At 37.6% G+C, this 27593-nt stretch overlaps 2 protein-coding genes across 2 annotated transcripts; one reads left to right on the plus strand and one right to left on the minus strand.

Moving 5' to 3' along the window:
• Positions 1–27328, minus strand: LOC135696208 (thymidine phosphorylase). Its single transcript, XM_065215520.2, has 4 exons — positions 26862–27328; positions 21179–21434; positions 14543–14797; positions 1–1116 (listed from the first exon to the last, which is right to left on the minus strand). The coding sequence occupies exons 1-4, from the start codon at positions 27192–27194 to the stop codon at positions 602–604; spliced, it is 1359 nt and encodes a 452-aa protein (XP_065071592.2). The 5' UTR covers positions 27195–27328; the 3' UTR covers positions 1–601.
• On the plus strand, positions 4020–12121 carry LOC135696036 (uncharacterized). Its single transcript, XM_065215303.2, has 2 exons — positions 4020–4855; positions 7853–12121. The coding sequence occupies exon 2, from the start codon at positions 7972–7974 to the stop codon at positions 11284–11286; it is 3315 nt and encodes a 1104-aa protein (XP_065071375.2). The 5' UTR covers positions 4020–4855; positions 7853–7971; the 3' UTR covers positions 11287–12121.
• Positions 27329–27593: the final 265 nt, after the last annotated feature.

A 27593-nucleotide genomic window follows, 5' to 3' on the forward strand; every position in this document is an offset into this window, starting at 1 on the left:
CCAATTTTCCCACGAATTCATTCTACCTAAATTCTACAACATTACTTAAGACACAAAACTCAAAACTAAAAACATATTATACCAATATATGTTATACTATATAATATATCGATAAATAGTGTTTACGTGGAGGACATGCCACATTTCTAGCGGAAATAGGACTTTTCATTGTCCTTACACGGGTAAAAATTAAATATTCCTAAATTAGATGCATACAGATACGTTCGAGGCGACGGACAATCCGGAGGATATAACACTTGTTAGGCCAAGAAGCTCTGTATATTTCTTCTTATCTTAGATGTAGCTAAAACAACACACTACTCACCCCAATTTGCAAAAACTATTTTATTACTTAAAGAAAAGCCCGTGAATAATACAGTTACATGCCACGCACCACGCACATCTAGCAACTCTGTTTACAAAAAAGTTGACTAAAAACACTTACTTAATTCTAGAAAAAATCTCCCGTTTACCTAAAACTTATTTGAATTTGAAGAATTGATTCGTATCTTGGACAATAATTATATCTTTATAAGAGATACATTGCTTGCAAAAGTAGAAAAAGATTATTTTGTTCAGACATTTGAAAAAACCAAACAAATCAATATTTCCTGACCACATCCAAAATTCTTGATTTCATACTAACTTCTTCTTTTGAGGCTGGGTCGAGGGATATGACGCATTTTAGCTTTCTAATGAATTCATCTTCCAATGTTTTATCCTTGTGATATACAGTTAAAATTGGACTACCACTTTGAACTACTTCGCCAACATGACAATGTAAATGTATACCAACATTATGCATGACTGATTCTCCCGGCTTCGTCCTCCCAGCGCCAATTGCTGACGTCACCTCCGCACAGGAAAGTGAGTCGATGGCAGTCACAACTCCACTGATTTCAGCATTTACTGTTGTCTTGAACTCTGAAAGTGGCAATGTATCATAAACATCAGCACAGCTGCAAAGCTTATCAGAAACAGCTTTATCGACGCCTTGAGCTTCCATCATTTCTTTGAATTTCAACAAAGCACTTCCGTCTTCAAGAGTTGATAGTATCTTTCGATAGCCTTCTTCTGATGAAGAGGCTTTGCCCGTCAGCAACAAAAGTTCACCACCTGCATAAGAGCATTTAAAAGGTTAAACTAGCTAGATTCCAATTCAAAAATCTGTGATACTGTAACTTTGAGAAAAATGGGGGCATGCAGTGAAAAATGAGCCAAATAAATAGTTATTAGGTTGCCGTACAGTAACAAAGATTGTTCCTGGAAAACCTTGTTTAGTTACCTCATGACACCCTCAGGAAATTATCAAATTAATACGTAGTATAGTCGTTGAATCTAAAAATGTATCACTATCTTCTTCCACAGACCCGTTTCTTGGTGTTTATTGTTTTTGTACCCTGGTTGCCAGAGCCTCTGTAAAAAAGTGGGTCGATGAGAGCCAACTTTTCCACCGAGGCTTTGGTCTGGTATCCAGAGTTGAGTTTTTGTGAATGAAGAGAACAGAGAAGACTTTGAAAAAAGAAAGACTTATACACTTGCTAATAACTCCTCTTATCGGACAATGAAATCATTAACAATAAACTAATATCAATTTATTGCAAGAAAACGAAAATTGGAATTGGCTTGTCGTTGATGGAACCAAACTTGTAGTGAACCTTTTAATGAAACAAAAAAATAAAGTCGTACGAAAGATTTTCACAGGAAATAATTGTTCAGTACCTTGGCAGTTAGCTTTTGTGATTTCGAAATTGAGCATGCCACTGAGGCTAGCCACGTTACTGTTTCAAATACATGAGAAAGATATCAATTTTTTGGGATCTAAGATTGCATTATTTTCTTTGTTGCGATAACAGTGATATGGCTTACAAAGACATATCATATGTTATATCATATCATATCGTATCATATCGTATCGTATCGTATCGTATCGTATCGTATCGTATCGTATCGTATCGTATCGTATCGTATCGTATCGTATCGTATCGTATCGTATCGTATCGTATCGATCATATCATATCATATCATATCATATCATATCATATCATATCATATCATATCATATCATATCATATCATATCATATCATATCATATCATATCATATCATATCATATCATATCATATCATATCATATCATATCATAATCATATCATATCATATCATATCATATCATATCATATCATATCATATCATATCATATCATATCATATCATATCATATCATATCATATCATATCATATCATATCATATCATATCATATCATATCATATCATATCATATCATATCATATCATATCATATCATATCATATCATATCATATCATATCATATCATATATCAATTTATATCAGTGTTAATCTTGTGTTTGACTTATATTCATTGATTCCTTGAATCAGTCGTATGATGACCATTCCAACGAAGTCCTGCTTCTCAGATTGAGTAGTACTGCACTTTGTTCTAGACCAGGAGTTCTTAATCATATTAAGTTCCGGGACAGAAAAACATAAATTTTCTTCGGGGGCAACTTGGTTTTCAATTTTTACATATCTATCTTAGTATAAAGCCAAAAAATTGTTTTCCACAAAGGTTTGTAATTTCATATTTCTTTGTACCAGGCTGAGTCAGAAAATCGTTTTAGGCTAGAACGTTAATCTTCGTTAGTCTCTTGTTGAACCGATTTGAAGCGCCTGAAGTCAGGTCGTGGGACTGCACAGTGTATTTTAAAGAAAGGCCAAAATCTTTTTTTTGTGGATGCGTTCAGTCAAGGCCGCCACCATGGTTGGCGGCAAGAAAATTTTTCGGTTACATTAATCTAGGAATGGCCAGAAACAGCACCTCAAATAGATTTTAACAGGAGAAAATTCAAAGCAATATTCTTAAGGTTTTAGGTTCCATAGGTTCCATAGTTTAATCTGTTGACAGGAAAAAAGAAAAATCTTGCAATGTTTATAATCTTGGCATAGCAGTGTGTAAGATAGAGAAAATAAATAAATTAAAAAACAATTAATTAAACGCTACAAAACGATCAATTGATCAAATAAAGCATTTCCTATTTCATTACTCTCTTGTGGCCCACGGAACGCATTTAAAATTTACTACAGAAAAAAACAAAAATATCAGAGAGGACAAAAGAAAATCAAAGATGAATCGAATTCCAAATTTTGAAAATGTTGCCAAAAAACATTTTCGAAGAAAAAGCATTTAGCGGGCCGGATGAAATATTGCTGCGGGCCGGAGCTGGCCCGCAGGCCGGAGTTGGCCCGCAGGCCGGAGTTGGCCCGCGAGCCGGACTTTAAGAATGGCTGTTATAAAATAAATTTGAAACTTCCTTTTTGCAAAGAAAATTATTTTTATAGTTTACAGTTAATTTTGTCATTGAAAATCTAACATATAATACAATCTACAAGAATCTAGATTTTTTATAAAAACTTTGCTCAATCGGCAAATTGAACTTTTTCAGTGCCGTAATTTTATTCTTCCCTTAAACTCACGTAGTATGAAAACACGGGGGGTTTCCTATTATGGCCTAACAGGGGGTCCAGTCACGGTCAAAGATGGCAAAAGCTAAAACGTTAAAAATTCCCTGAGATGGTAGTATTTTTTGACACAAATGGTAGTATAAGAACTTAAATTGTATCCTTTAGTAGTATTAATTCTTGTGCTCCCTGGTCCTTCTTTGACCAATTTCTTTGCGATTGACTGTTGTTGATTCGAGAAAGATAAAATCTTGTTCATTTTCTATAATAAATTGCAATCTAAACTAAGCAGCTATTTAGAAGTACCCCCCCCCCCCCTTAGAGGTAGCAACTACTTGAAAAAACCTCCAGGCGGTAGAGTTATTATCGAAACTGGGTCATTGGTAGCGATTTGGTAAGACCCTCAGATCGACGGGACCCGTCTGTCAGGCCTTAATGGGAGCCGCCCCCCCACCCCCACCCCCCCTCACCGGGTATAGCAATATATTTGATTTCTTTTGGTAGATAAGACAAAAGAGGGAATCTTCTAAGTTCAATATTATCTTTGCCTTATATTGAGGTCTTTAATTTTAGAAACTGTGGATGGTTATTTCTTAGAATATAGTTACTGTCGTTTTCAACTGAATTCAAATTGTTCTTGGTTTTGAATACTTCAATCATTAACAGTTGCAGATTGCGTTCATGACTGGCTAAATCGTTTCCTGTACTTTTTGCAATCCTACATCACTATCTTTGCATACAAATCGCATTGCTCTTTCTGCCAATCAAATTTTCTTTTGGATTGGTACCCCTGTCCTGAGACATCCATACAAGTGGGAAATACTTGAAATATGATATTAAAAAGAATTCATCAAAATCATTAGATTAACAGGGTCAATGAGGTTTGATATGCATGGAAGGGCCTGTTTATATGAGCAGATTTATCTCACTTCTCTGCACATAATCTGGCACACCTTCCAGCTTTATATGGAGAAAATCGTCCCAACTTCAAGATTGTGTGCTGACAAGTGGGACAAAATTTGATCGCGATTATATGAACATTTCATCCAATCTTCCAGCTCCATCCCACCTTCCAGCGTTTACATGGAAAAAATTCATCCCACCTCAGTGAGATCTCACCTTTCAAGCAGTAGGATCTCACTTAACCGGGCAGGGTTGTTTTCCATATAAACGCAAAACGAAAAACACAAAGGATTCTATAGAAGAGTGGGATCTCACCTACGTACTGGAAAATGTCGAAGTTTGAGTCCAAAGTTCCCTTCATGGGGTTGGAAATATCATGTAACAATTCAATTCAGTAGGGGAATCTACCTACTTTAAAACTGTCTTTTGTATCAATCGGTTGCTTGCTGAAGCCTCGAATATCTAATCATATAAAGGTATGTCTTTATACATTTGTGTTAGCTTTACCGTTTCTTTAAACTAGATCTGTGCAGTGCTATTTATTGTTCACATCTATCATAGAATTCCGTACGACTTCTAGTTGTGAAAAGAGAAAAGAAATGCAATGAATTTAGCTTCCTGTTACGAATTTCGCTTGCATCCTTGCTTTCCTGATATTTTAATCCCAGGCCAGTAAAACAGAAAATGGCGTAGTTCTCTTAGACGATGTACAGTTAACCTCAACTCTACCAAAGAGGTAAATACACTCAAAAACGATCCTCTGCTCAGCAACATGAAAAGTAGAAGACACTTGGAACGCGTTGATTTGTATAGGCCTTACTATTTAATGGCTTTTGATAAAATTCTTCTATAAAACTGATTTGAATTCTACACATCACAGAAACCCAGGGGCGCATCCAGAAATTATCCTAACTGTTGGCAATCAGATAGGAGTTCGATTTATCTCACTCGTTTTGTGTTTACGTTTTGTCGTGATGCCAACCATTTTCAGTAAAGAAGAAGGGAGCGCATGACAGTGAAATTTGAGTACTTATCAAATAGAATAACTTTTCAACATACTCATAAAACCTACATAATAGAATGCGTGATAATATCAATAACAAAACCAAATCAATGTGTATTTTATTCCCAAGAAGCTCCTTCGAATTGAAATTGGGGGAAAGGGAGGGGGACAAAACAAAAATTTCTAGGCCACGCCCTCTCTAGCACCAGAAAACGCCCTTTTACCATCTGGGAACGCGAATTTTACCTGGAGAAAAAGCCCATGACTAACCTTTGGTTACGTAAAGGCAGTTTGAAAATCATAGGATTACATCACAAAAAGTACCTAGTCAAAATATTACCCCTCCCCCAACATTTTCGCATCGAATTAAGACGAAATACAAAATTCATACTGCTGGGGGGAACGCCTCCACTGACACTACATTACAAGTAACGCTCGATTTAAACAATTACCCGAGGATTGTATTAATGTATTACTATGATTACAAGGCATAAGAAAAATAACAATCATCACCAGTGGCGTACCCAGGGCTGCAGTAGCGGCAGAAATTTTTTGGACCACGCTCTTCAAACATTCGCAAATGTGGGGAAACGCCTTTTTCCAAATTTCCCCCATTATTTGATTCATGTTAGCTACGGTAAATAGCAAAGTATTTTACAATTGTTATTGACACAAGCATACAGTGTACTACACCCCCCCCCCCCAATGAGTTTTACATCGTTTTTGGACAGATCTTGAGGATCATATTTTAGAAAAGTGGGGGGGGGGGGGTTCCGGGCCCCTCTATCCCCCCCTGGGTACGCCACTGATCATCACTTTATATCCCTAAAATGGTGAATGTATACCCTAAAAAGTGAAATGACGTAATGTTCATCATTCAGTTTCCTTGGTAACAAGGAGAAAACACCCATGAGCCAGGATCGTAGCTACTGGGGGTGTGGGGAAGGGGTGAAATGTGGTCACAACCCACAAAATTTCCAAACAGTGGTAAAATTAGGACAAATTCTCGGGAATAAAGTGTTTTATTTCTTAGTTTACAACTTTAGATCACGTATGAATAACCTAAATATACGGTTATCTAAATATAGATAACTATATTGTTTATATATATATTAATTGAGATAAAATATATTACATCAACCATTCTATGTTTTCCATTGAAATCCTTCTTAGATTTCAGTAAATCTAAGGATAACAGGGAAAGTGCGGGAAAAAATGTTTTGACCAACCCCTCCCCGCTACTGCAGCCCTTGAATTTTTTCTTCTTCACTCTCTTTAATGACAGAGAAATATATACTGTATGTTTTGATTTTTAAGCTTTTTTCTCGCCAAATACAGTTTTGTGTAAACCTATTGCTCAGTTCAGCAGTTTCACTTTCTAGCTTTATCAGAATAGTTAATTGTCGTATTGTCTGCAAAATTATCAATTTCAGTCTCTTTCATCATTTATCATTCATCAAAATGAATATATCATTAATACATATATATAAAAAAGGAGAAGCCCCAGGACTGATCCTTGGAGGACACCTAATTTCATTTCTCTCCTAGAACAAGAAAAGCTTTTTATTTTGACATATGCAATGTTTTCATGATCTATCTGCTAACCTTTACACTCGGTTAAAGCTTTAAAATTTCCCAACCTGTAATGTCAAAACTTCTTTTTTCTTCGCTTCAAGATTCCGCGCAAAGATTGATTTTGTCATCATCATGTCTTTTGATTTGCTTTACAAGCGTGAGAGCAAGACATTTAAACTCCAAGGACTTCTTTTTTGTTGTAGACGCTTAGTTTACTTCCAGGTTGCAGGCGTGGTACCTAAGGAGTCTAGGCTGAGCTTTTTTCGAGCCAAAATGAAGAAGTAGAACTTTTGTTGCTGCGGAGGAGCTTGAAACAAGATAATCGTGATAATGCCATTTCCATTGGATTTTTATATTCTTGATTTTTTACAGTGGTTTTCTATCAAAAGTACGTTTTCAATGGCAGCATTAAAAGCTCCGTTCTTGAGAGACCAGATACAAATCTTAAAAAAACCAGAAAGAGAGATATCATTTGATCTTTTTCGAAGTATCCTTTATTTAGATGCATCCTTTACACCCTCTTCCCGAAATGACAAGTCTCTCACTGAAGGCCCAGTTGGCCTATACGCAGGTATGACCCCATTGGCCTTTTATACAGGCTGGACTTTTATAGGGGCTGCTAGGGTATATAGTTCTGAGTAGGGTTCTGTTCATGATTGTCTTTTTAATTGCTTTCGTCATAGACGGGCCGTTATTGGTGTATGATTATCCATAGGAAGGGTAAATCACTCTAAGAAAATCTCGTACACCTTTTGTGAAAATCCTATTGTTTTATCAGAAAAACCCCAGAAATTCTTTTGTTTTAGGCAAAATCTTGTACGCTATTTGCAAGAGTGAATCGCCCCTCGTGATTATCCAGCACAATCGTGACAAATTCTGTCTAATATCGTTTCAGATTGTTCCTGTGCCAGAATGTCAGTAGAAAGAAATGTACTGCGAATAAGAAGAGATTTTAGAGCTGTGAAGGAGAAATCCCCCTGACCAATATTACACTGATGCCAGTTACGTCATACGATGATGGATAGTTTGATATTGACTTTGCTGCTGATGACATTGCTGTACTTTTCCAATCTTGGCACAATGGGTTATCAGTGTCCCAAACGTTGTGAATGTTCTCCAATTACTGTCCAGTGTGTTGGGGCTGGCCTTAAAACACTACCATCAGAGATACCACCATCCATTCGCTATCTTGATCTTTCTGAAAACCCTTTAATAAAGTTCCAAAATAATTCCCTTGCTAGATTTACACAGCTAGAAAAGCTCATCTTACGAGAATGTTGTTTAGAGGTTCCGTTTTTTCTTCCAAAGAGCCTGCACATTGTTGACCTGTCATGGAACCAACTGTCTGCTGCAGCAGTAGAGGAGCTGTTTAAAGACGGCAGAACACCGAAAGTCGTGACAATATCTATGCAAAACAACAAAATTGTTCTAGATGGAAATTTTTCAATTTTTCCCAAAACCGTCGTAACACTGAACGTTAATGGAAATTCACTGCAGAGAATATGTAATAATGATTTGGACAACTTAAAGAAACTCCGGTCACTTGACCTATCATCGACCGGATTACGCAGCATTGATAAAGGAGCGCTTGATCAGCTCAAAGATCTCCGGATACTTGACTTGAGTTACAACAGCTTGTCTTCTCTACCAGATAGACTGTTTCAATACAACAGCCTCTTGAACGAACTTTGCTTACAGAGAAATCAGATTGAAACAATGCCAGACCTAACCGGCATTCGCCATCTTGTCTACCTAAAGATGCAAGGAAATCGTCTGAAAGAAGCTGTTAAGTTTAATGTAAGATCAATTGTTTATCTTAATTTGTCAAGCAACTTTATTGAAACTTTCGACGTTTCACGAATTAGATTCCTCAAATTATATCTGTCACACAATCGAGTTCAAAAGATTGACAAACATTGTTTTCCAAAGTTAAATACCGTTTCCCAAATACATTTGCAAAGAAATAACATAACAACAATCCCAGTAGATACTTTCGAACATTTTGAATACATTGGGGAGTTGTTTCTGCAAAGAAATGGACTCATGAAACTCCCAAAAGGCGTTTTTAGGGGTTTATCTATAAGAAAATTGTTCTTGTTTGCCAACAATATGAGAACCGTGGATGAAATCTTTCAGGATATGAAAAGACAACCAAATCTACTTTTATTGTTTGGGAACGAGTTGGAGTCTATAAGAAGCTCAGATTTCAGGAAGATGCCGAATAACTCTGAGATTTATATATCGTGTATCAATCTCAAGGAGATCCCAAGCCATTTTGATGGCAATCCAAAAGTAATTTGTAGCCCATCTAGCAGACTGGTAATAAAAACACAATTATTATTTCTAGAGGGTTTTGCATGTGTTGCAGACGAAGCTTATAAAGACTATAGCATCTGTAAGCCATGTCCAGTTGGTTATTATGGTCTAAGTGGTTGTTTAGCTTGCCCAGCTGGGGCCTTCTATCAGGACGAAATGGCAGCCATTGCATGCAAGTCTTGTCCGCCAGGCCAGTTTGTGCCACTAGATAAAGCACCAGGCAAAAGCCCATTGCAATGCCTCACATGCCCTGCCGGGACAAACACAAACAGTTCTGCAGGTTTTCGTGCGTGTAAATGCTTACCTGGTTTTGCAAGAAGTCATCGCTTTAACGGATGCACAAAATGTACCCAAGAAGGGTTTTCCTGTCAAAATGACTACAAGGAATTAAGTGAAGGCTATTGGATGTCGTGGCAAACAATGCGATCTGCATCAAATACATCTTGCAAGAGTTTGTACAAGGCTTTTATGCAGAATCTGGATACAGAGAACGATACCTATAACCGGGCAACAATCAACTATGGCTGTCACATGCCCACGGCACACAAATGTCCGCTGAAAGGCTCCTGTTTTGGTGGCATAGAGGCTCGCTGTAAACGAGGCTACACTGGAATATTGTGTGCGGTTTGTCAGGAGGGATACATGAAAAACTTTGGCGAATGCGCGAAATGTCCCTCTTCAGTCATTGCAGTGGTACAGTGTGTAGCATTCTTTTTGGCATTTGTTTTTATTTGCTGGGTAATGTCCAAAGTTGATAAACTGAAGCTCGCGGGAAACGATAGCAAGACATTTGCTGATTTGATTCTGTCAACATTGAAAATCATCGTTGGTTTTTATCAGGTGTTAGTTGGAATCATACATACTCTTCCAAACATTCGCTGGCCCGGAAATTTTACAAAAGCTGTAAGAGTTTTTGAATTTTTTCAGTTTTCAATCTTGCATGTACCTGCTTTGCACTGCATTAAGCGAGAATGGCGAATGGATGCCCTCAAGGAATTCTGGTTTGCCGTCAGTGCCACCGCAACTGTTCCTTTTATAATTTGTATTTACATGGCCATCAAATTGCTTTTCACTCAATGTTGTGACAGGAATACAGATATATTCAGAACGAAGCTTAGAAAGAACGTTAAGCAGTGCCTCGAGGCCATATTTCTGTTCCTTTTTGCGACTTACCCATTGACATCGAGCAAGATATTCCAAATCCAGCCAGTTAGCTGCCATAGACTCTGTACATCGGAAAAGGACGGGCAGTGCTTGCACAGAATTTCGTTCTTGCGATCGGACTATCGTGTTCCCTGTACATCAGGCACGAGTGATGACGTCACTGTAACTAATGCTGCATACGCAGCCTTAATTTTACCCCTTGGCTTTCCTTTGCTGCTGTTCCTTCTTCTCTGGCGTTTAGCGCCAAAGAAGAACAACGCTGGTGTTGCACATCGGCAGCAAACCGGTTGTATCAACGATCTTGGCGTGGAGGGAGCGGCGAAGGAGTCTGTTGTAGCTGAGGCGCTTAGACTATTCTACGGAAACTACAAGCCGGAGAGCTGGTACTGGGAGGTGACTGAAATGATCCGAAAACTGATCATTAGCATTGCAAGTGCTTTGATGCTGCACAATATAAAGATAGGTCTATTTGGGCTTATTATCTTTAGCATTTTGTTTGCTGTTGCTCATGCTCGAATATGGCCAATGAAAGACAAGTTTGACAACTTGATGCAGTTACTGGCACTAGTGATTGTATCAGTGAATCTGTGCTATGGTGTAACACAAAACAGTGCGATAGGTGATGACGACATTCTCGAGCAAAGCAAAGACAAGTGGGGACTTGGCATCATGCTAGTCTCCCTCAACTCTCTGCTGTTCGTCCTGTTGTTTGGTAGATTGTTGAAGGAGATTGTAAGGAAAATTGTCAATAATAAAGAATATAGAACTTCGTGTTGCCAGCGTTCTCTTTGTCACTGCAGTTACCAAGACCTTTCTGAAAACCTCAAGATATTTGACGAAGAGACTTAGTGCCTTAGATGAAGGCTTTTTCCTTTGGCGTGTATCAGGATACTTTTCAACGAACTTACTGCTCAACAATTGATTCTGCAAGGAAAGCATTTTTAACTGGAAGATAGATATATAATTAGATATCCTATTACCTCTCCTAAATGGTCTCTGGGACAATGACACCTGTGAAGATTCAATTGGTAAGATTGCATGATAATCATGTATGATAATTTGGTATGATAATCCGGTATGATAATTTGGTATGGTGACCCGGTATGATAATCCGGTATTATAATCCGGTATGATAATTTGGTATGGTGACCCGGTATGATAATCCGGTATTATAATTTGGTATGTTAATTTCGTATGATAGTCCGGTATGATAATTTGGTATGATAATCCGGTATGATAATTCGGTATTATAATCCGGTATGATAATTTGGTATGGTGACCCGGTATGATAATCCGGTATTATAATTTGGTATGTTAATTTCGTATGATAATCCGGTATGATAATTTGGTATGATAATCCGGTATGATAATTCGGTATTATAATCCGGTATGATAATTTGGTATGGTGACCCGGTATGATAATCCAGTATTATAATTTGGTATGTTAATTTCGTATGATAATCCAGTATGATAATTTCGTATGATAATCCGGTATGTTAATTAGGCATGGTAATCAGGTATGATAATTCGGTATGATAATTCGGTATGATAATTTGGTATGGTAATCGGGTATGATAATTTGGTATGATAATTTGGTATGATTATCCTGTATGATATTCGATTGTTTATAATTTTTTTTGCTATCTAATTGCACCTTTAGGTTCATTAATTATTTCATTTGGGATTTTTGTATCTTTATTCAGTTTATCTAATTAATCTTGGGAGTAGTATCTTTTGTAATCACTATTATTTTGTAAATACCTAGCTATGTAGTATTTCAATTAGTTCTTGTTTAGGTTATATTAGGTTTGTTTAGGTGATTGTGAAGTTGACATTTCAGACACTTCTGATTTTGAGGACAACTATAATTGACTTGCATTACGGTTTTTTTGGTTTGTTTTGTTTAAGTTTTTGTTGACCAAGACTCCCAGAGCACTGTAATGCGGTATCCTTTTCTATTTATCGTGTAATATTTTGCGTTGTGTTGTACATTTATAAAAAATGTGCTAATTTTACAATAAAGAATTGTCTCTATTTCAACAAACCGGAAAACATGTGGATGAAATTTGTGAAGGATCAAGTCCAAAGTGTGATCTTGGCAGTATGTATGTCTAACATCAGCAATAATGCTTGAATGGGATTATTCCTTTGAGTTTAAAATGAAAATTGGGTTTGTCCCATGATTTTTTAATGTATTGAAAATCAACAAGGTAACTTTAAGGGGCATCTTATAGGAAATTGTTCAATGATAATCGTCTTAAAAAATCAGTTTAAATGTAGGACCAGCATAACGAACTCAATTTTGGAAAGAAACGAAGTGATATTTGCCGATGACTGTGCATCTATTTAACATTTACAGGGTGACTTTGGGGACAATTGTCCCAACATAATCGTCTTAAAGCAACACAAATGCTTGAGTTTGAACATTACTTTTGAATTTAAAACAAGACTGGGGCTTGGCCAATGACTGTTCAATTCATTCAACAACTAGGGGTACTTTGAGGGGGTCTTAAAGGTTGATTGTACCAACTTAACTGTCTTAAAAACACAGAACGGTGTTTGTTGCTTTGTTCTGAAGTATTTTTTCCGAAAATCAAGTTTGGCCATTGACTGTTGTATTTTTTCAACAATTTGGGAAACTTTGGGGCCATACCCTGACTCCCTCGCAGTAGTAAGAATGCCTTACGAATTAAACAAAAATAGACATTGGGAAAGTCTACGTTTATTCAAGCATTATCAAAAACTAGTTATTTGTAAAATGAATATTTGTGAATATGTAGAGAAGAAGATACAATGGCCTTCTTGCGACCCATAGCGACATCATTTTAAGGCAGAAATTGAAAGTCATTTGGTCAAAAAGCGATGCAGGAAGAAAAGAAAAAGAAAGGTAACATGCTATTAGAAAATGAATTGCCAAAAGATGAGTTGCGTGGGTAGGGTTGTACAAAAAATTTGCTCTTCACTGTTCAACTTGAAGTTGTCGTGCATTGTGTGAGTAAGAAACTATATAAACATGAAGATTTTATACTCAAGTTTTGAGTCTCAAGACCAATACACACTTTAAAGACAAATATAATGCTTACTGTCTCAGTTAAGCATTGTTACAAAGTGCACTAACCCCCTACCCTGTTGTAAGGGAGCTTGAAGTACCCTGAAGTACCCTGTTGTAATCCAAGCAGAAAAGTTCGTCGATCGAAGATTCACAGCCTACCAAGCAGGCACCAGATTATCGTTTCAAGCCTTGCAAATTCCGCCCTGTAGTTCTAAATAACTTCGTTATGAATAGACTGACATTGAAAGCATTAACGTCTGAATTGGCCAGATATTTGCATTCATAGGATATTGAATTTCTATTTTGCTTAAAAAATGATTGACAGACAAAACTCATCAAATTTCGGTTACAACAAATAATGACACTTATTTACTCAAACTGTTTGGTAAAATGAGGGTCTTTTGCTAGTTTCTAGCCGCATTTTCAAACCGGATGAATTTTCAACTTCCATATTTGCCTAACTTCAGCTTAGTCTATCAGAAATTTGTCTCACTAGGTTTTCGCAATTTTGAAAGTTATTGACATCGATTCTGAATAAAATAGGATAAAGGAATGAGCCCTGTGGTACACCTGTTCTAATCTAGATTGAAAAGTAAAATTCATCTTGCGAGGGATGTTTTGACAAGTACAGGATGTTTTGATAAGTATGTAAACCACAGAGTAAATGTTTTTTGTATTTACAAACTATTTTGTGAGCAACACAAAAGCTAAAAAAATTGCAAAAACACGAGTGATTTACAGAGTATCTTAAATTCTAGGCCAATCATGTTCTTGGATTTTACAAAATTTCGTTGTTCTCAGTTTTATCACGATTTAATAGTTTCTTAATTCTGTTGCTTCGAGCACTTAAGTTTGTTAGTTTTTTCTGAATGTCCAGTACTCGTTTTGTTACAGCCAGTTTCTTATAAAAAATTAGAGTATATTCTTATAACATATTATCCAAAATTAGACCTTGCATCAAGTGATACCAGTTCCTACATTCCTAAATTAATTCCTACAGTTGTTACAATGAAAATATCACGATAATCTGTGAGAATGCATTTATTTTCCTACCTTGCATGCAAATCAGCTCTTTCAGGTCCTGGGGTCCCTTTCCGTGAAGGCACTCTAATGCTTCGGCAACTTCCACTGAATTCCCGATTGCACGGCCTATCGGATTATCCATCTCAGTGATAAAGGCTGTTGTCTGTATACCAAGACCGTTGCTGGCCAACACCATCGCTTTAGCAAGAGCGTCAGCAACTTCCTTTGTTTTATTGAAACAACCGTTGCCACATTTGACATCAAGAACCAGCGCTTTTGGTTTTTCTGTTCCAAAAAACGAAACAAGATTACGAAACTTGTAGGATGATTAGACAGGAAATTTTTGTAGAAAAAACTAGCAAACTGCCTAACCTCGAATTTTATTTCACATTCTTACGAAATCGACCGTGGAGATTCCAAATCCAAGAAGGGCCAAAAGAAATTATCACCGGAAGTTACTGTTTTGATGACGTCATCAAAAAATGATAAAAAAAATCATTAAAAATCAGCCATGGACTCGACCTCAACTTTTCTTGCATTTTTGCACTAAATTAACTAAGCAGATTTCAAATCTGAGATGAAATGAACAATATCTTTAGCGGATGTCAAATTTTGTGATGACGCCATCAACTTGGAGAAAATTCACTTTGAATCTTTTTAATTGTTTTATCACAACTATCATTGTCAAATATGTTCCATATTCGAATAGCACACATTCAGTGCTTTTTGAAAGATGTATTGAATTACTATTATACTTACTTTTAAAGTTCTTTCACGACGTCATTATCATTTTATGACGTCATCTTCCTTTAAAGGTGAAAGTAATAACACGTGAAAGTATGCCTAAAAATCTTTAGCTAGTTAAAAAGTCATTCAAAATTAAAATTTTGTTGTATAAAAATGATATGGAATCTATTCATCCTTCATCACTGTCTCCTTTGCTGGAACTTCCAAAGAAATTGTAGTTCCACTCATCATCATCTGCTTCAAGCTGATCACCGTTATTTCTCACGCCCTGGTCCTCATTGGTTACGAAATTTTCTTCGATTTCATCACTAGAGCGCTGCAGATCATGCAGTTTTTAAGCGGAGGGTGTGCGGGGCCTTGTAAAAGATGAAAATAATTTGTGTGCAAAAGATTTTGGGAAATAGTTGGCTGACTCCAGTATTCTCTGCAGACATTCACAGCTTTTTTAACGTTGACGATCGAATATTTTTCTCATTAAGCCGTTAAGAAACGTTTTTCTCTGTATATCCTCTCAGTGTCACTTTTTTATTTATTTATGAAATGTATGTTAAAAATTAGAATATATAAAGAAAGTTTGTTCTTTTAAACCACACTAATACCACCTGTAGGCCAGATCATTCTTTCGATCGTATGTCTAACAAAGCTTAGAGGCAATTTCTCTTACTTTTGGAAATGTAACCAATAGTAGATGCTTGTGTCGACCAGTATGGATCTGGTTGTAGAGCTTCTGATTACCTGTTTTTCATTGCCTTGCGAATTCTTACTCTTATCTGCACAAGTGTTTCGTCACATTTCCCTTTGTATGATTATTTTTGCAAAAATTTGATGGCTTTCGCGAGAAGGTCTTTGCAGATTTCCTGTCGCATCGTAACTCCCTCGAGCAATTCTTCCTTTCCAGAACACTCCTAAAGCTTTTTAAAATGTTAGCTTTCCTTACAAGAAACATTACTGGTGTTGTTTCGCAGCCAATAACTGCATGATTAGCCGGTAGCTTTTTGGAACTATCTAAACCCAGGTAAGATACGACTTTCCAAAATTAACGTACTTCTCGTTGTCAATCTTTAAGGAATATTTCCTTGAAGGTTTTTCACACAATAAGCAGAAAACTAAATTAGTGTCCTTTCAACAACTAGTAAATTTTTATCGATGAGGCAAGTATGGAATATCAAGTGGATGCCAGCCTCTTCATAGCTGCAATTAAGCAAGTATGTCGTAGAACCTTTGATTATCTTGAAGGTTTATTGTAAAGCTATACCCGCACCAAACCTATCTTGTATTCCATTTCAAGTTTCTTGTTGCTGTTAGTGATGCTTGGCATTCTTCTACATTACAAAGATCCAGATAATCCAAAGGCTTTACCAGCTATACCCGCACCAAACCTATCTTGTATTCAATTTCAAGTTTTTTGTTGCTGTTAGTGATGCTTGGCATTCTTCTACATTACAAAGATCCAGATAATCCAAAGGCTTTACCAGCTATACCCGCACCAAACCTATCTTGTATTCCATTTCAAGTTTTTTATTGCTGTTAGTGATGCTTGGCATTCTTCTACATTACAAAGATCCAGATAATCCAAAGGCTTTACCAGCTATACCCGCACCAAACCTATCTTGTATTCCATTTCAAGTTTTTTGTTGCTGTTAGTGAGTGATGCTTGGCAGTCTTCTACGTTACAAAGATCCAGATAATCCAAAGGCTTTACCAGCTATACCCGCACCAAACCTATCTTGTATTCCATTTCAAGTTTTTTATTGCTGTTAGTGATGCTTGGCATTCTTCTACATTACAAAGATCCAGATAATCCAAAGGCTTTACCAGCTATACCCGCACCAAACCTATCTTGTATTCCATTTCAAGTTTTTTGTTGCTGTTAGTGATGCTTGGCATTCTTCTACATTACAAAGATCCAGATAATCCAAAGGCTTTACCAGCTATACCCGCACCAAACCTATCTTGTATTCCATTTCAAATTTTTTATTGCTGTTAGTGATGCTTGGCATTCTTCTACATTACAAAGATCCAGATAATCCAAAGGCTTTACCAGCTATACCCGCACCAAACCTATCTTGTATTCCATTTCAAGTTTTTTATTGCTGTTAGTGATGCTTGGCATTCTTCTACATTACAAAGATCCAGATAATCCAAAGGCTTTACCAGCTACACTCGCACCAAACCTATCTTGTATTCCATTTCAAGTTTTTTGTTGCTGTTAGTGAGTGATGCTTGGCATTCTTCTACATTACAAAGATCCAGATAATCCAAAGGCTTTACCAGCTATACCCGCACCAAAACTATCTTCTATTCCATTTCAGGTTTTTTGTTGCTGTTAGTGAGTGATGCTTGGCAGTCTTCTAGATTACAAAGATCCAGATAATCCAAAGGCTTTACCAGCTTTACAACAAACCTTCAAGATTCCACAACATACTTGCTTAATTGCAGCTATGAAGAGGCTGGCATCCACTTGATATTCCATACTTGCCTCATCGATAAAATTTATTAGTTGTTGAAAGGACACTAATGTAGTTTTCTGCTTATTGTGTGAAAAACCTTCAAGGAAATATTCCTTAAAGATTGACAACGAGAAGTACGTTAATTTTGGAAAGTCGTATCTTACCTGGGTTTAGATAGTTCCAAAAATCTACCGGCTAATCATGCAGTTATTGGCTGCGAAACAACACCAGTAATGTTTCTTGTAAGAAAAGCTAACATTTTAAAAAGCTTTAGGAGTGTTCTGGAAAGGAAGAATTGCTCGAGGGAGTTACGATGCGACAGGAAATCTGCAAAGACCTTCTGGCAAAAGCGATCAAATTTGTGCAAAAATAGTCATACAAAGGGAAATGTGACGAAACACTTGTGCAGATAAGAGTAAGAATTCGCAAGGCAATGAAAAACAGGTAATCAGAAGCTCTACCACTAGATCCATACTGGTCGACACAAGCATTTACTATTGGTTACATTACCAAAAGTAAGAGAAATTGCCTTTAAGCTTTGGTTAGACATACGATCGAAAGAATGATTTGGCCTACAAGTTGTATTAGTGTGGCTCAAAAGAACAAAATTTCTTTATATATTCTAATTTTGAACATACATTTGATGAATAAATAAAAAAATGGCACTGAGAGAATATACAGAGAAAAACGTTTCTTAACGGCTTAATGAGAAAAATATTCGATAGTCAACGTTAAAAAAGCTGTGAATGTCTGCAGAAAATACTGGAGTCAGCCAACTATTTCCCAAAATCTTTTGCACACAAATTATTTTCATCTTTTACAGGGCCCCGCACACCCTCCGCCTAAAAACTGCATGATCTGCAGCGCTCTAGTGATGAAATCGAAAGAAATTTCGTAACCAATGAGGACCAGGGCGTGGGAAATAACGGTGATCAGCTTGAAGCAGACGATGATGAGTGGAACTACAATTTCTTTGGGAGTTCCAGCAAATGAGACAGTGATGAAGGATGAATGGATTCCATATCATTTTTATACAACGAAATTTTAATTTTGAATGACTTTTTTAACTAGCTAAAGATTTTTAGGCATTCTTTCACGTGTTATTCAATTACCTTTAAAGAAAGATGACGTCATAAAATGATAATGACGTCGTGAAAGAACGTTTAAAAGTAAGTATAATAGTAATTCAATACATCTTTCAAAAGCACTGAATGTGTGCTATTCGAATATGGAACATATTTGACAATGATAGTTGCGATAAAACAATTAAAAAGGTTCAAAGTGAACTTTCTCCAAGTTGATGGCGTCATCAAAAAATATGACATCCGCTAAAGATATTTTTCATTTCATCTCAGATTTGAAATCTGCTAAGTTAATTTAGTGCAAAAATGCAAGAAAAGTTGAGGTCGAGTCCTTGGCTGATTTTTAAAGATTTTTTTATCATTTTTTGATGACGTCATCAAAACAGTAACTTCCGGTGATAATTTCTTTTGGCCCTGTCTTGGATTTGGAATCTCCATGGTCGATTTCGTAAGAATGTGAAATAAAATTTGAGGTTAGGCAGTTTGCTAGTTTTTTCTACAAAATTCCCCGTCTATCAACTACATCAAGACCTTATACAAAATGATCCGGAATATACCAAGTCTATTTGTTGGTATTCTAAAGAAAATGGAGCGTTGGTCTTTGAGCTCAACAGCTTTTCATATTTAAAGAGGTGAATCAGACCTAGAGCCTGTTTTCCTTTCAAAAACATACATGGGCATGTTAACTTGTCGCTTACAGGGCCGCCGAGAGTTGACCCCGCCTTGCTCATCTCCTCTCGCTGGGCCCAGAGTCAGACCCGATGCTCGGGCTCTGTTCTACAGTTTCCGAAGCAATAAACCCGAAATGCGCTTATGCTTGATTGAAATCGCATAAATTTCCTTTATTAACTTTAAATTAACTTTTAAGTTATATTTGTAAGATATCGTTAAACTTTCTCAGCACAAATATGATTTGTAGTTGTAATGTTTTCACTAGCCATACTTTGAATAATCAGACACCGCGGAGCAGGAGCAGGAGCGGGGGGCTTTTTGCAAAAAAATGCCAAATATTCAATAATAAACTACCAGTGAAGCCTCTTTTTATACGGTTTTATCCCCCTACCCTTTTTAGACCCCCACTTTTTTAAACCCCCCACTTTTTAGACCCCCTACTTTAGTCAACGCTTCGCGGTGCCTGTGAATAGAGACAGTTTAATACCAAAGGGCCCAGAGACAGATGCCCCTCATCTACAAACCCCTCTCAATGGACCTGCGCGCCTATTTAGGACGAGCTATTTCATAAAATTATGCTTTTAAATTGTTTAAATTTGGAGATCTGATGAATTCGATACGTTCACCCCTTTATGGGCAAATCTGACCATTTTTCAATGTTTACCTCAATACTAAAATTTGTACATCTTTTGACTGAAATTACTATGCTGAAATTAACTGCTTGATTCCATGAGAAACGAAAAACAAATCAAAATTGTCCCACAAATAAGTCACCTTTGCTGGCCATTCCCTAAAAGCAACATCGTTGGTGGTTGAAATCAATACAGACAATCCGTTTGTTAGAATGTTGAACTTGTGCAAGATTGTAATTAACCCTACTGAGTAGCAGTAGCGTAATGAACGGGGAGGCAAGAGGAGGCTAACTCCCCCCAATGGCAAATAACCTCTTTGAAAAAGGGCGTTTTCTGGCGTTCCAAAGTGTGTGGACCCCATTTTTTCCACGCCCAACTCGCCTTTGGAACCCCCAAATCTAGCCATACCTATCATATTGTATAGATTTTTGTTTATTTTCTACTTACAATACGCCATACATTCTGTTTGTTACTCTAAATTGTCTGCCTAATTCATAGAATTTCGAGCATTAGAAGTGTATGACACCCCCACATCCTGGCATTTATGTGACCGTGGTAAGGGCTTTTATAAAATACTATTCTGGGGACGGTAGAAATTGCGATTCAAGCCCTGAGAATTGTCTATGCTTAAATAATTTCTCATTTTGTTTACATATTTGTTAACATAAAGAATTTCAGTTTTGCGGAGCACAGGTAAGTTGGGGCACTATGTCTTAAAAAAGGACTTCCTTATTATTTTACAATCTATATAAATTTAGGGGCAACTTTTCTTAACAATGTAAAATAGACTAACATCTTACTTTCTTTTAGAGTTGTACAACCACGCCTGTGTGTAGTGGATATGCCCATTTATGACATATGATAACCTTTCTAAAAACTTATAATTGGAATATAAAATAGGCATTTACCCAAAATTTGGGGCACTTACCCCTGAGGCTCCTGGTTCTGATGCCCCTGCTTTTTTAAGACTATAAAATATTGTTTCCTATTACTGGGATAACAATATTTCGACCCACCAGAAGAAGTGGCTTAAAAAGATTTGTTTGGGCAATGCCAATATAGAAGATATGACAAGAAACTCACCAGCTGCCTTCTTGGAAATAATCGAGCTGGCAACCAATGGGATGCAGGCAACCGTCCCAGTTATGTCTCGTATGCTGTAAAGAATTTTGTCTGCAGGAACAATTGACTCTGTCTGTCCAACTATACAGCATCCTACCTCCTTAACAATATTTATGATCTCATCCTTTGTTAAACTTGTCCTAAATCCTGGTATGGATTCAAGCTTGTCAAGAGTGCCTCCAGTGAACCCTAATGATCGACCAGATATCATTGGAACCTAGAAGACCAAACAAATATTTTACAGAGCCTAGCTCTGAATTGGGCAAGGGTCAGCGATGGCCCACTCTAAAACAGCACCATAAGTATCATCTAAATTTATTTAGATTGTTATGAAACTGATTGCTTTAGCAGAAAGCCCCTTACTGTATGCTCTTACTGTGGATGTAGGCAGGGGTGTAGAGCAAGGGGGGCTCAGGGGGGCTAAGCCCCCCTTGTTGATGCCGAAAATTGGCAGATCACTACTTTTGCTATTGTTTTTCGCAACATTTTGGGCAAGAGCCCCCCTTGTTATTTTGATAGCACTACACCACTGAATGTAGGTTTTGTTATTATATCCTTCGAAATTAGACACAAACAGATTTTTAATTAGGAGAGACTTGTTACAATTAGTAACCTCTTCCTAGAACACAATTAGTAAAAATCTTTAGCATAGCCTCAACAAACAGGAACACGATTCCATTAGGTTCGTTTTGGTTGAGACAGCACAGCGGAATCCAGATTAATGCCAATGGGCATTTCAATCCAAAATTATCTGCGAACTGACATGTTCTGCGAATTCACATGATCTGATTAGATCGGCAGATCGTTTTCCATAGTGGGTTTTCCGTTTTACGTCAGAATGACCTCAATTTATTCAATATCGACCACAATCTGATGAACCGGTCAATAGAGGTCAGGTCCTAAAATAAGCGTGGATCTGACTCCCTTTGTGGAGTTGTGAAATAAAATTGTGGAACTGTAGATGTACAATGTGTGGATTTGTAGATAGTGCATTTTCTTAAAAGTGCAGCATAAAATGGCAATCGTAACGCCTAAGATAAAATTAGAAACATTTTTTCTTCAATGCGAAGTGAATTTCCAACCCCAGCCTAATATATTGCACTCATTTTTCATGAGAAAATTGCTATGAGAAATGAGCAATGGTTAATAAAAAAGCATTAAAAAACTTAAGAACTCGAAGCTTCAGTACATGGGAGAAGCGTTGGAAAGATTCCTCGCAAGGTTACAATAGCTGAACAGTAATAACCCTTTCGGTGGTATCTGGGAGGAACATTCAATCGGGAATGTTACATAACAGGGACTATAGTCCTTCCCAACTTTTTGCAATAATAGGTTAGGAATGGTTTTGAAAGTTTGAGCTTATGAACCTAATGGCGGCGCCAGCCACTACGCTCTGGGGGGGGGGGGGGTGGACAGAAACAAAAAATGTAGGCTACGCCCTTTTAGCACTAGAAAATGTACTTCTACAAACAAGGAAAGCCAATTTTACCGGAAAGGAATGTCCATAACTAACTGTTAGCTATTTAAAGGCAATTTGAAAATCAAAGGTTGACATCAAAAAATTACGTTGCCAAAATATTACCCCTCCCCCAACATTTCTCATCGGACTTGGACGAAATTCAAAATTGATCCTGCCGAGAACTGGGGGGGGGGACGTGTCATGGCGTGTAAGACATAGTTTTTGCACTATGTTGGCAGTTTCTATATTTGCCACGCCTATTATATCAATCCCAGCAAAGTACCACGCCCAATTTTTAGAAGAAAATGTGGCTCTGTTAAAATGTCTTATTTTAGGCCCTGATTGAGGTTAGAAGTGAAGTGGAGTAGAGGTCAATAAACAACAGGAATTCTATCAAAGGACCATAGCTATAATGCTAGAAAATGTTTTGGTAGAGGTCTCTGTGAGTTATCATGTTGAGATGGTAATGCAAAATTAGCATTGGATTTTGCATCAATTTCTTGGACTCTGGCAGGTTTAGCCCCATAGGGGATCATTAATTGTTTGCACTGAATAGCTTTCTAATAAACTTTTTATCTTCTTACTTTGCTAGATAGATAGTAGATGCATTCAACAAACATCAATTTTCAAGTATTAGATATTACAACACAAATAGATATTATGCAGTTAGTTTACAGTTTGGCATTTGCTAAGAATAATGCTCAAGTTAGGTGTCCAGATACCATTTTCAGACAGAGAAAGGGAGCAATCCTTTACTTGTTGACTAGTTTGAAACTTTGAAGCACCCCCAGAAGAAAAAACTCCTTGTTCTTGAAACAGAACTTCAGGGGCACAAGGGCAAATTGAAGACCCATAGCAAAAGATTTTGCAAAAAGGGTCTTATGTTTTGCAAAAAGGTGGGGGAATGGATTAGAGGCCCTGTGAACTTTTCAAAAGGGATGTAACACTGACAACATGCCCCCATAGCAATAGCCCTGACTAAGTTGTAAGTTTTAAAAATTTTGCATACAGTCTTTCCCCCCCCCCAAAAAAAAACCCAGATTTTAAAGAAAAATAGTTGAGGAGTCCGGTTTTGAAGTTAAAGGTGGATTATAGGGTCAGGAGCCAAAGTGATGCTGCAACTTCTTGGTAAATGTGAAATTTAGATCATGCAAAGTTATGCATTTTATCAATGACTCTATACATATCAATTGAATAAAATCAATTTTGAACAGCTGAAGGCCTGAAATTAACAAACTCAATTTTTAACAAAACATTGAAACGTTTTTGGTCAATTTTTCAAAAATCCCTGTAGGAACCAAATATGGGTATGGGCTTGCCTAAATGGGTAAGGATACTTTGAGATCAGGGGTGCTGTCCTAAAAAGGTAGGTGAGGTGCTGTGCTGTGGGTTACTTCTAAAAGCCACACCAATGACCACACCCATGACCACACCCAATATACTTGCATTTTTGCGTAAGACTCACTGTTGTGTTTCCCCCAGTATAGGGCTTTATTCGTACTCATTATTCTGCTATCTAGATTGCAATATGTACACTGCCAATCCTAGCACAGCTTCCAAATGAACCATACTCAGGAAAACCATTGGCATCAAGCAAAGAAAACATACCAATAAACTAACTAAAAATGCACATAAAAAGCTGCTCAAAAAGGTCATCCTGGCCACTAAACCAATCAATAACATTGTCAATCTATCCTCAGCTCACATTTCAACAAGTGAGATATCTCGTTGAACAGGGGGCTATTGTTTGTCCCTGCCCCCAGTCCGGTTGACAATGATCTCATCTTACAAGGACTCAATGACTTCATATGTCGAATGCGACTGCAATATTTTTTCCACTCCCATCCCCCAAGGACGGAACCTGAACCCTTTAGAAAGAAATCATTTTGGCCCCCCCTGATGATGTCTGTCCCCAATTACAACAATATTTTGATAAAATCTCCGTCGACATCAACAAGATCATAAGGTCAGCTGCTAACCCCATACCCCATAGCCTCACCCCAATAGAAACTGAGAGCATTAAAACCTTATGCCCCCGCAAGGACATAACCATCAAACCTGCGAACAAAGGAGGAGCCATTGTCTTATGGTCTATAGAAGCTTACCTTAAGGAAGCTAACAATCAGCTGTCCAACCCCCTCCACTACAGTAAACTAGAATTTGATGGAACACAGCTGCTATCCACCCAGGTCACAACGTTCTTAACACACCTACTAGGTTGGAATCTTCTCACACAGCAATGCTATGATTTCCTTGAACCAACCCCCCACCCCCGCACCCCAGAATTCTACCTTTAACCAAAAATACACAAAGCAAAGATTAACAACTTCATACCGGGCAGACCAATAATCTTGGGGTGCGGCCCACCCACTGAGAAACTATCCAAATTTCTGGACCATTTCTTAAAACCAATTGTTAAAACTATACCCTCATACGTCATGGATACCAATCATTTTCTCCAAATTATATTTAGAGAGAGACATAATTTTTCACCAGGTATCATCCTGTGTACCCTGGATGTTAAATCCCTCTTTACTAATATACCACAGGATGAGGGTATTCTACACTGCATAGTGGCGTTAATTGATTTTTATGCCACTGGACTACCTCTACCAGCCACACATCTACAACAAATGTTTGAGCTTATATTAAAAGGAAATTATTTCTCCTTCAATGGTTAGCCATATCTACAGACACATGGCACTGCCATGGGTACCCCTTTTGCCCCAAACTTTGCAAACATCTTTATGTCTGTTATTGAACAAAATATCCTCTCCACAGCCCCCGAGGGGGAGAAACCTCTCCTCTGGAAACGATTTATCGATGATATATTCATGATATGGCAATATGATGAAGCTTCCCTCACTGAATTTCTTGCTCATACCAACAATGTGCACAACACGATCAAATTTGAAGCACAACAATCTAGAGCAAAAATAAATTTCCTTCACACCACAATTTACCTTAATAATAACAGTGGTCTCCTGGAAAGCACCCTATTCGTGAAGCCCACTGATATATGTACCCTTTTACATGCTAAATCTTTCCACCCACCTTTGTGTAAAAAAAGTGTTATTTACAGCCAAGCACTTCGCTTCAGACGTTTGATCACAAACAACAATGAACTCCACAAACACCTCAAAACACTTCGAAAAAATCTAATCATAAGAGGTTATGAATCTCAGGATATCACCACCGAATTTAGTAAACTGACATATGTCACCCAAAACGAGCTCCTCTTCCCAGGAAACCCCACCAACAATGAAACCACCCTTCAGTACCTCAACTTCGAACCCCCTCCACCAAAACCACAAGTCCTACCTTTCGTTGTCCCATTCGACATAAAAACTATAAATATAGGTTCCGTCCTTACTAAACATTGGCACTTGATCTCAGCCGATGCTTATCTTAAACAAATATGGAATGACACCAGACCGGTTCTAGCCCTCACCAGAAGGCCTAACCTCAAAGATCGATTGGTACACTCTAAATTAGGCCATTAACACAAAGCCGCTTCTCGAAGCATCATGCGCCTTTAACTTTAACAATATGTAAATATTACACTAGAGGCACAGTTACATCTGAGGTACGGCATCCACTGATTATTAAATTTTCACTCTTATTGCTTATATATTCATTTTGCAACCGTGATCCTGGACGCAGGATTACGAGGGGCGGCCACGAGAAACGGACATACCTAATTAAAGCCCCGAAATGTCCCTCGTGGGTTTCTGGCTGATGAGTTGCTTTTTTATCATTTTCTGCCCATTTTCAAGCTAATTGCCTAAACACACAAGGGGCACACAGAACCACCCCCTATCTGGGTTTGAGGCTATAACCAGGTGGTAGTGACTACTCCTTATCTCCTTTTTTCTCATTTTTCCATTTTGGATTTTACGATTTTATTCACACAATTGGTTCCTTAGTTTTTACCTTCTATACCTATAAAAACAAACGTCTCGTGCCTTTCAGCATATTTCCAAATACTTTTGCACACCATAAAACTCTATTAGACTGGCAAGAATAAAACCTAAGAGTATAAACTGCTTTCCTGCAGCGGACGTGACGTGATCACCTGGAAAACAGGAGGTGTGATCAGGGGTGTGTGATCGAGATCGTCTACCAAATAATGCAACAAGCTGGAGGTTATTGCATATAAAGATCAAAATGTATTTTAGTACTTACCTTCAGGCCACAGGCAGCCAATGCAGGGGCTAGTGGAAGACTAACTTTATCACCAACACCTCCAGTTGAATGTTTATCCACAACTAAATGTTTCCATTCATCAGGCCATGAAAATATCTCCCCGGAATTTAGCATTGAATGAGTTAGGCCGATCGTTTCGTCGTGGTTCATTCCCTTCAAATAGATTGCCATGAGCATTGCACCAAGTTGAGAGCCATGAACATTACCTTCCACGATTCCGCGGATGAAATGTGCAATTTGGTCTGGACTGAGGTTTCCACCATCTCTTTTGATACCAATTAAGTCAGGATAACGCAAAGATGCAGATGCCATCTTGTTCTATGTTGGATCAATTCAAATAAAATTTATGAATATGCTAAGCAGCCCACTGAGATCAGTGTAAGCAGCCACGTGTTAGGGGTCTTTCTTTCGTGACCCACCCAGCAACTGGAAATGTACAGATTTATTTGAATTAATGACCGCTACCGTTCTTTATATTCGCTGTTACCCCTCAGGCAATTGCTTTTGGAGTTACCTCAAGTGATAAAGTTATAACTTGTGGCTAGTTAGGAATCTTGTGCTTGGATTAGGTTATTTTCTTTTGTCTAGTTTTAAAGCGTTTCCTTGCGTCGCCGATCATGCAAAAAAATTAAAGGTCTCATATTACTGTACATCACAAATACTTGTTGATTTTATCTTCTTTTAAATTCTAGGTCATGGCATTTTCTCCCC

Source organism: Rhopilema esculentum, chromosome 17 (assembly GCF_057945365.1).
Source record: "Rhopilema esculentum isolate cy_ngs chromosome 17, ASM5794536v1, whole genome shotgun sequence".
In the NCBI taxonomy this organism is placed as follows: domain Eukaryota; kingdom Metazoa; phylum Cnidaria; class Scyphozoa; order Rhizostomeae; family Rhizostomatidae; genus Rhopilema; species Rhopilema esculentum.

Coding starts and splice junctions, on each gene's coding strand:
- LOC135696036 (XM_065215303.2), top strand. CDS start 7,972: ATGATGGATAGTTTGATATTGACTTTGCTGCTGATGACATTGCTGTAC.
- LOC135696208 (XM_065215520.2), bottom strand. CDS start 27,194: ATGGCATCTGCATCTTTGCGTTATCCTGACTTAATTGGTATCAAAAGA. Junction 21,435..26,861: donor TGGCTGCCTGTGGCCTGAAG/GTAAGTACTAAA, acceptor TTGGTCTTCTAG/GTTCCAATGATATCTGGTCG. Junction 14,798..21,178: donor TATTTCCAAGAAGGCAGCTG/GTGAGTTTCTTG, acceptor TTTTTGGAACAG/AAAAACCAAAAGCGCTGGTT.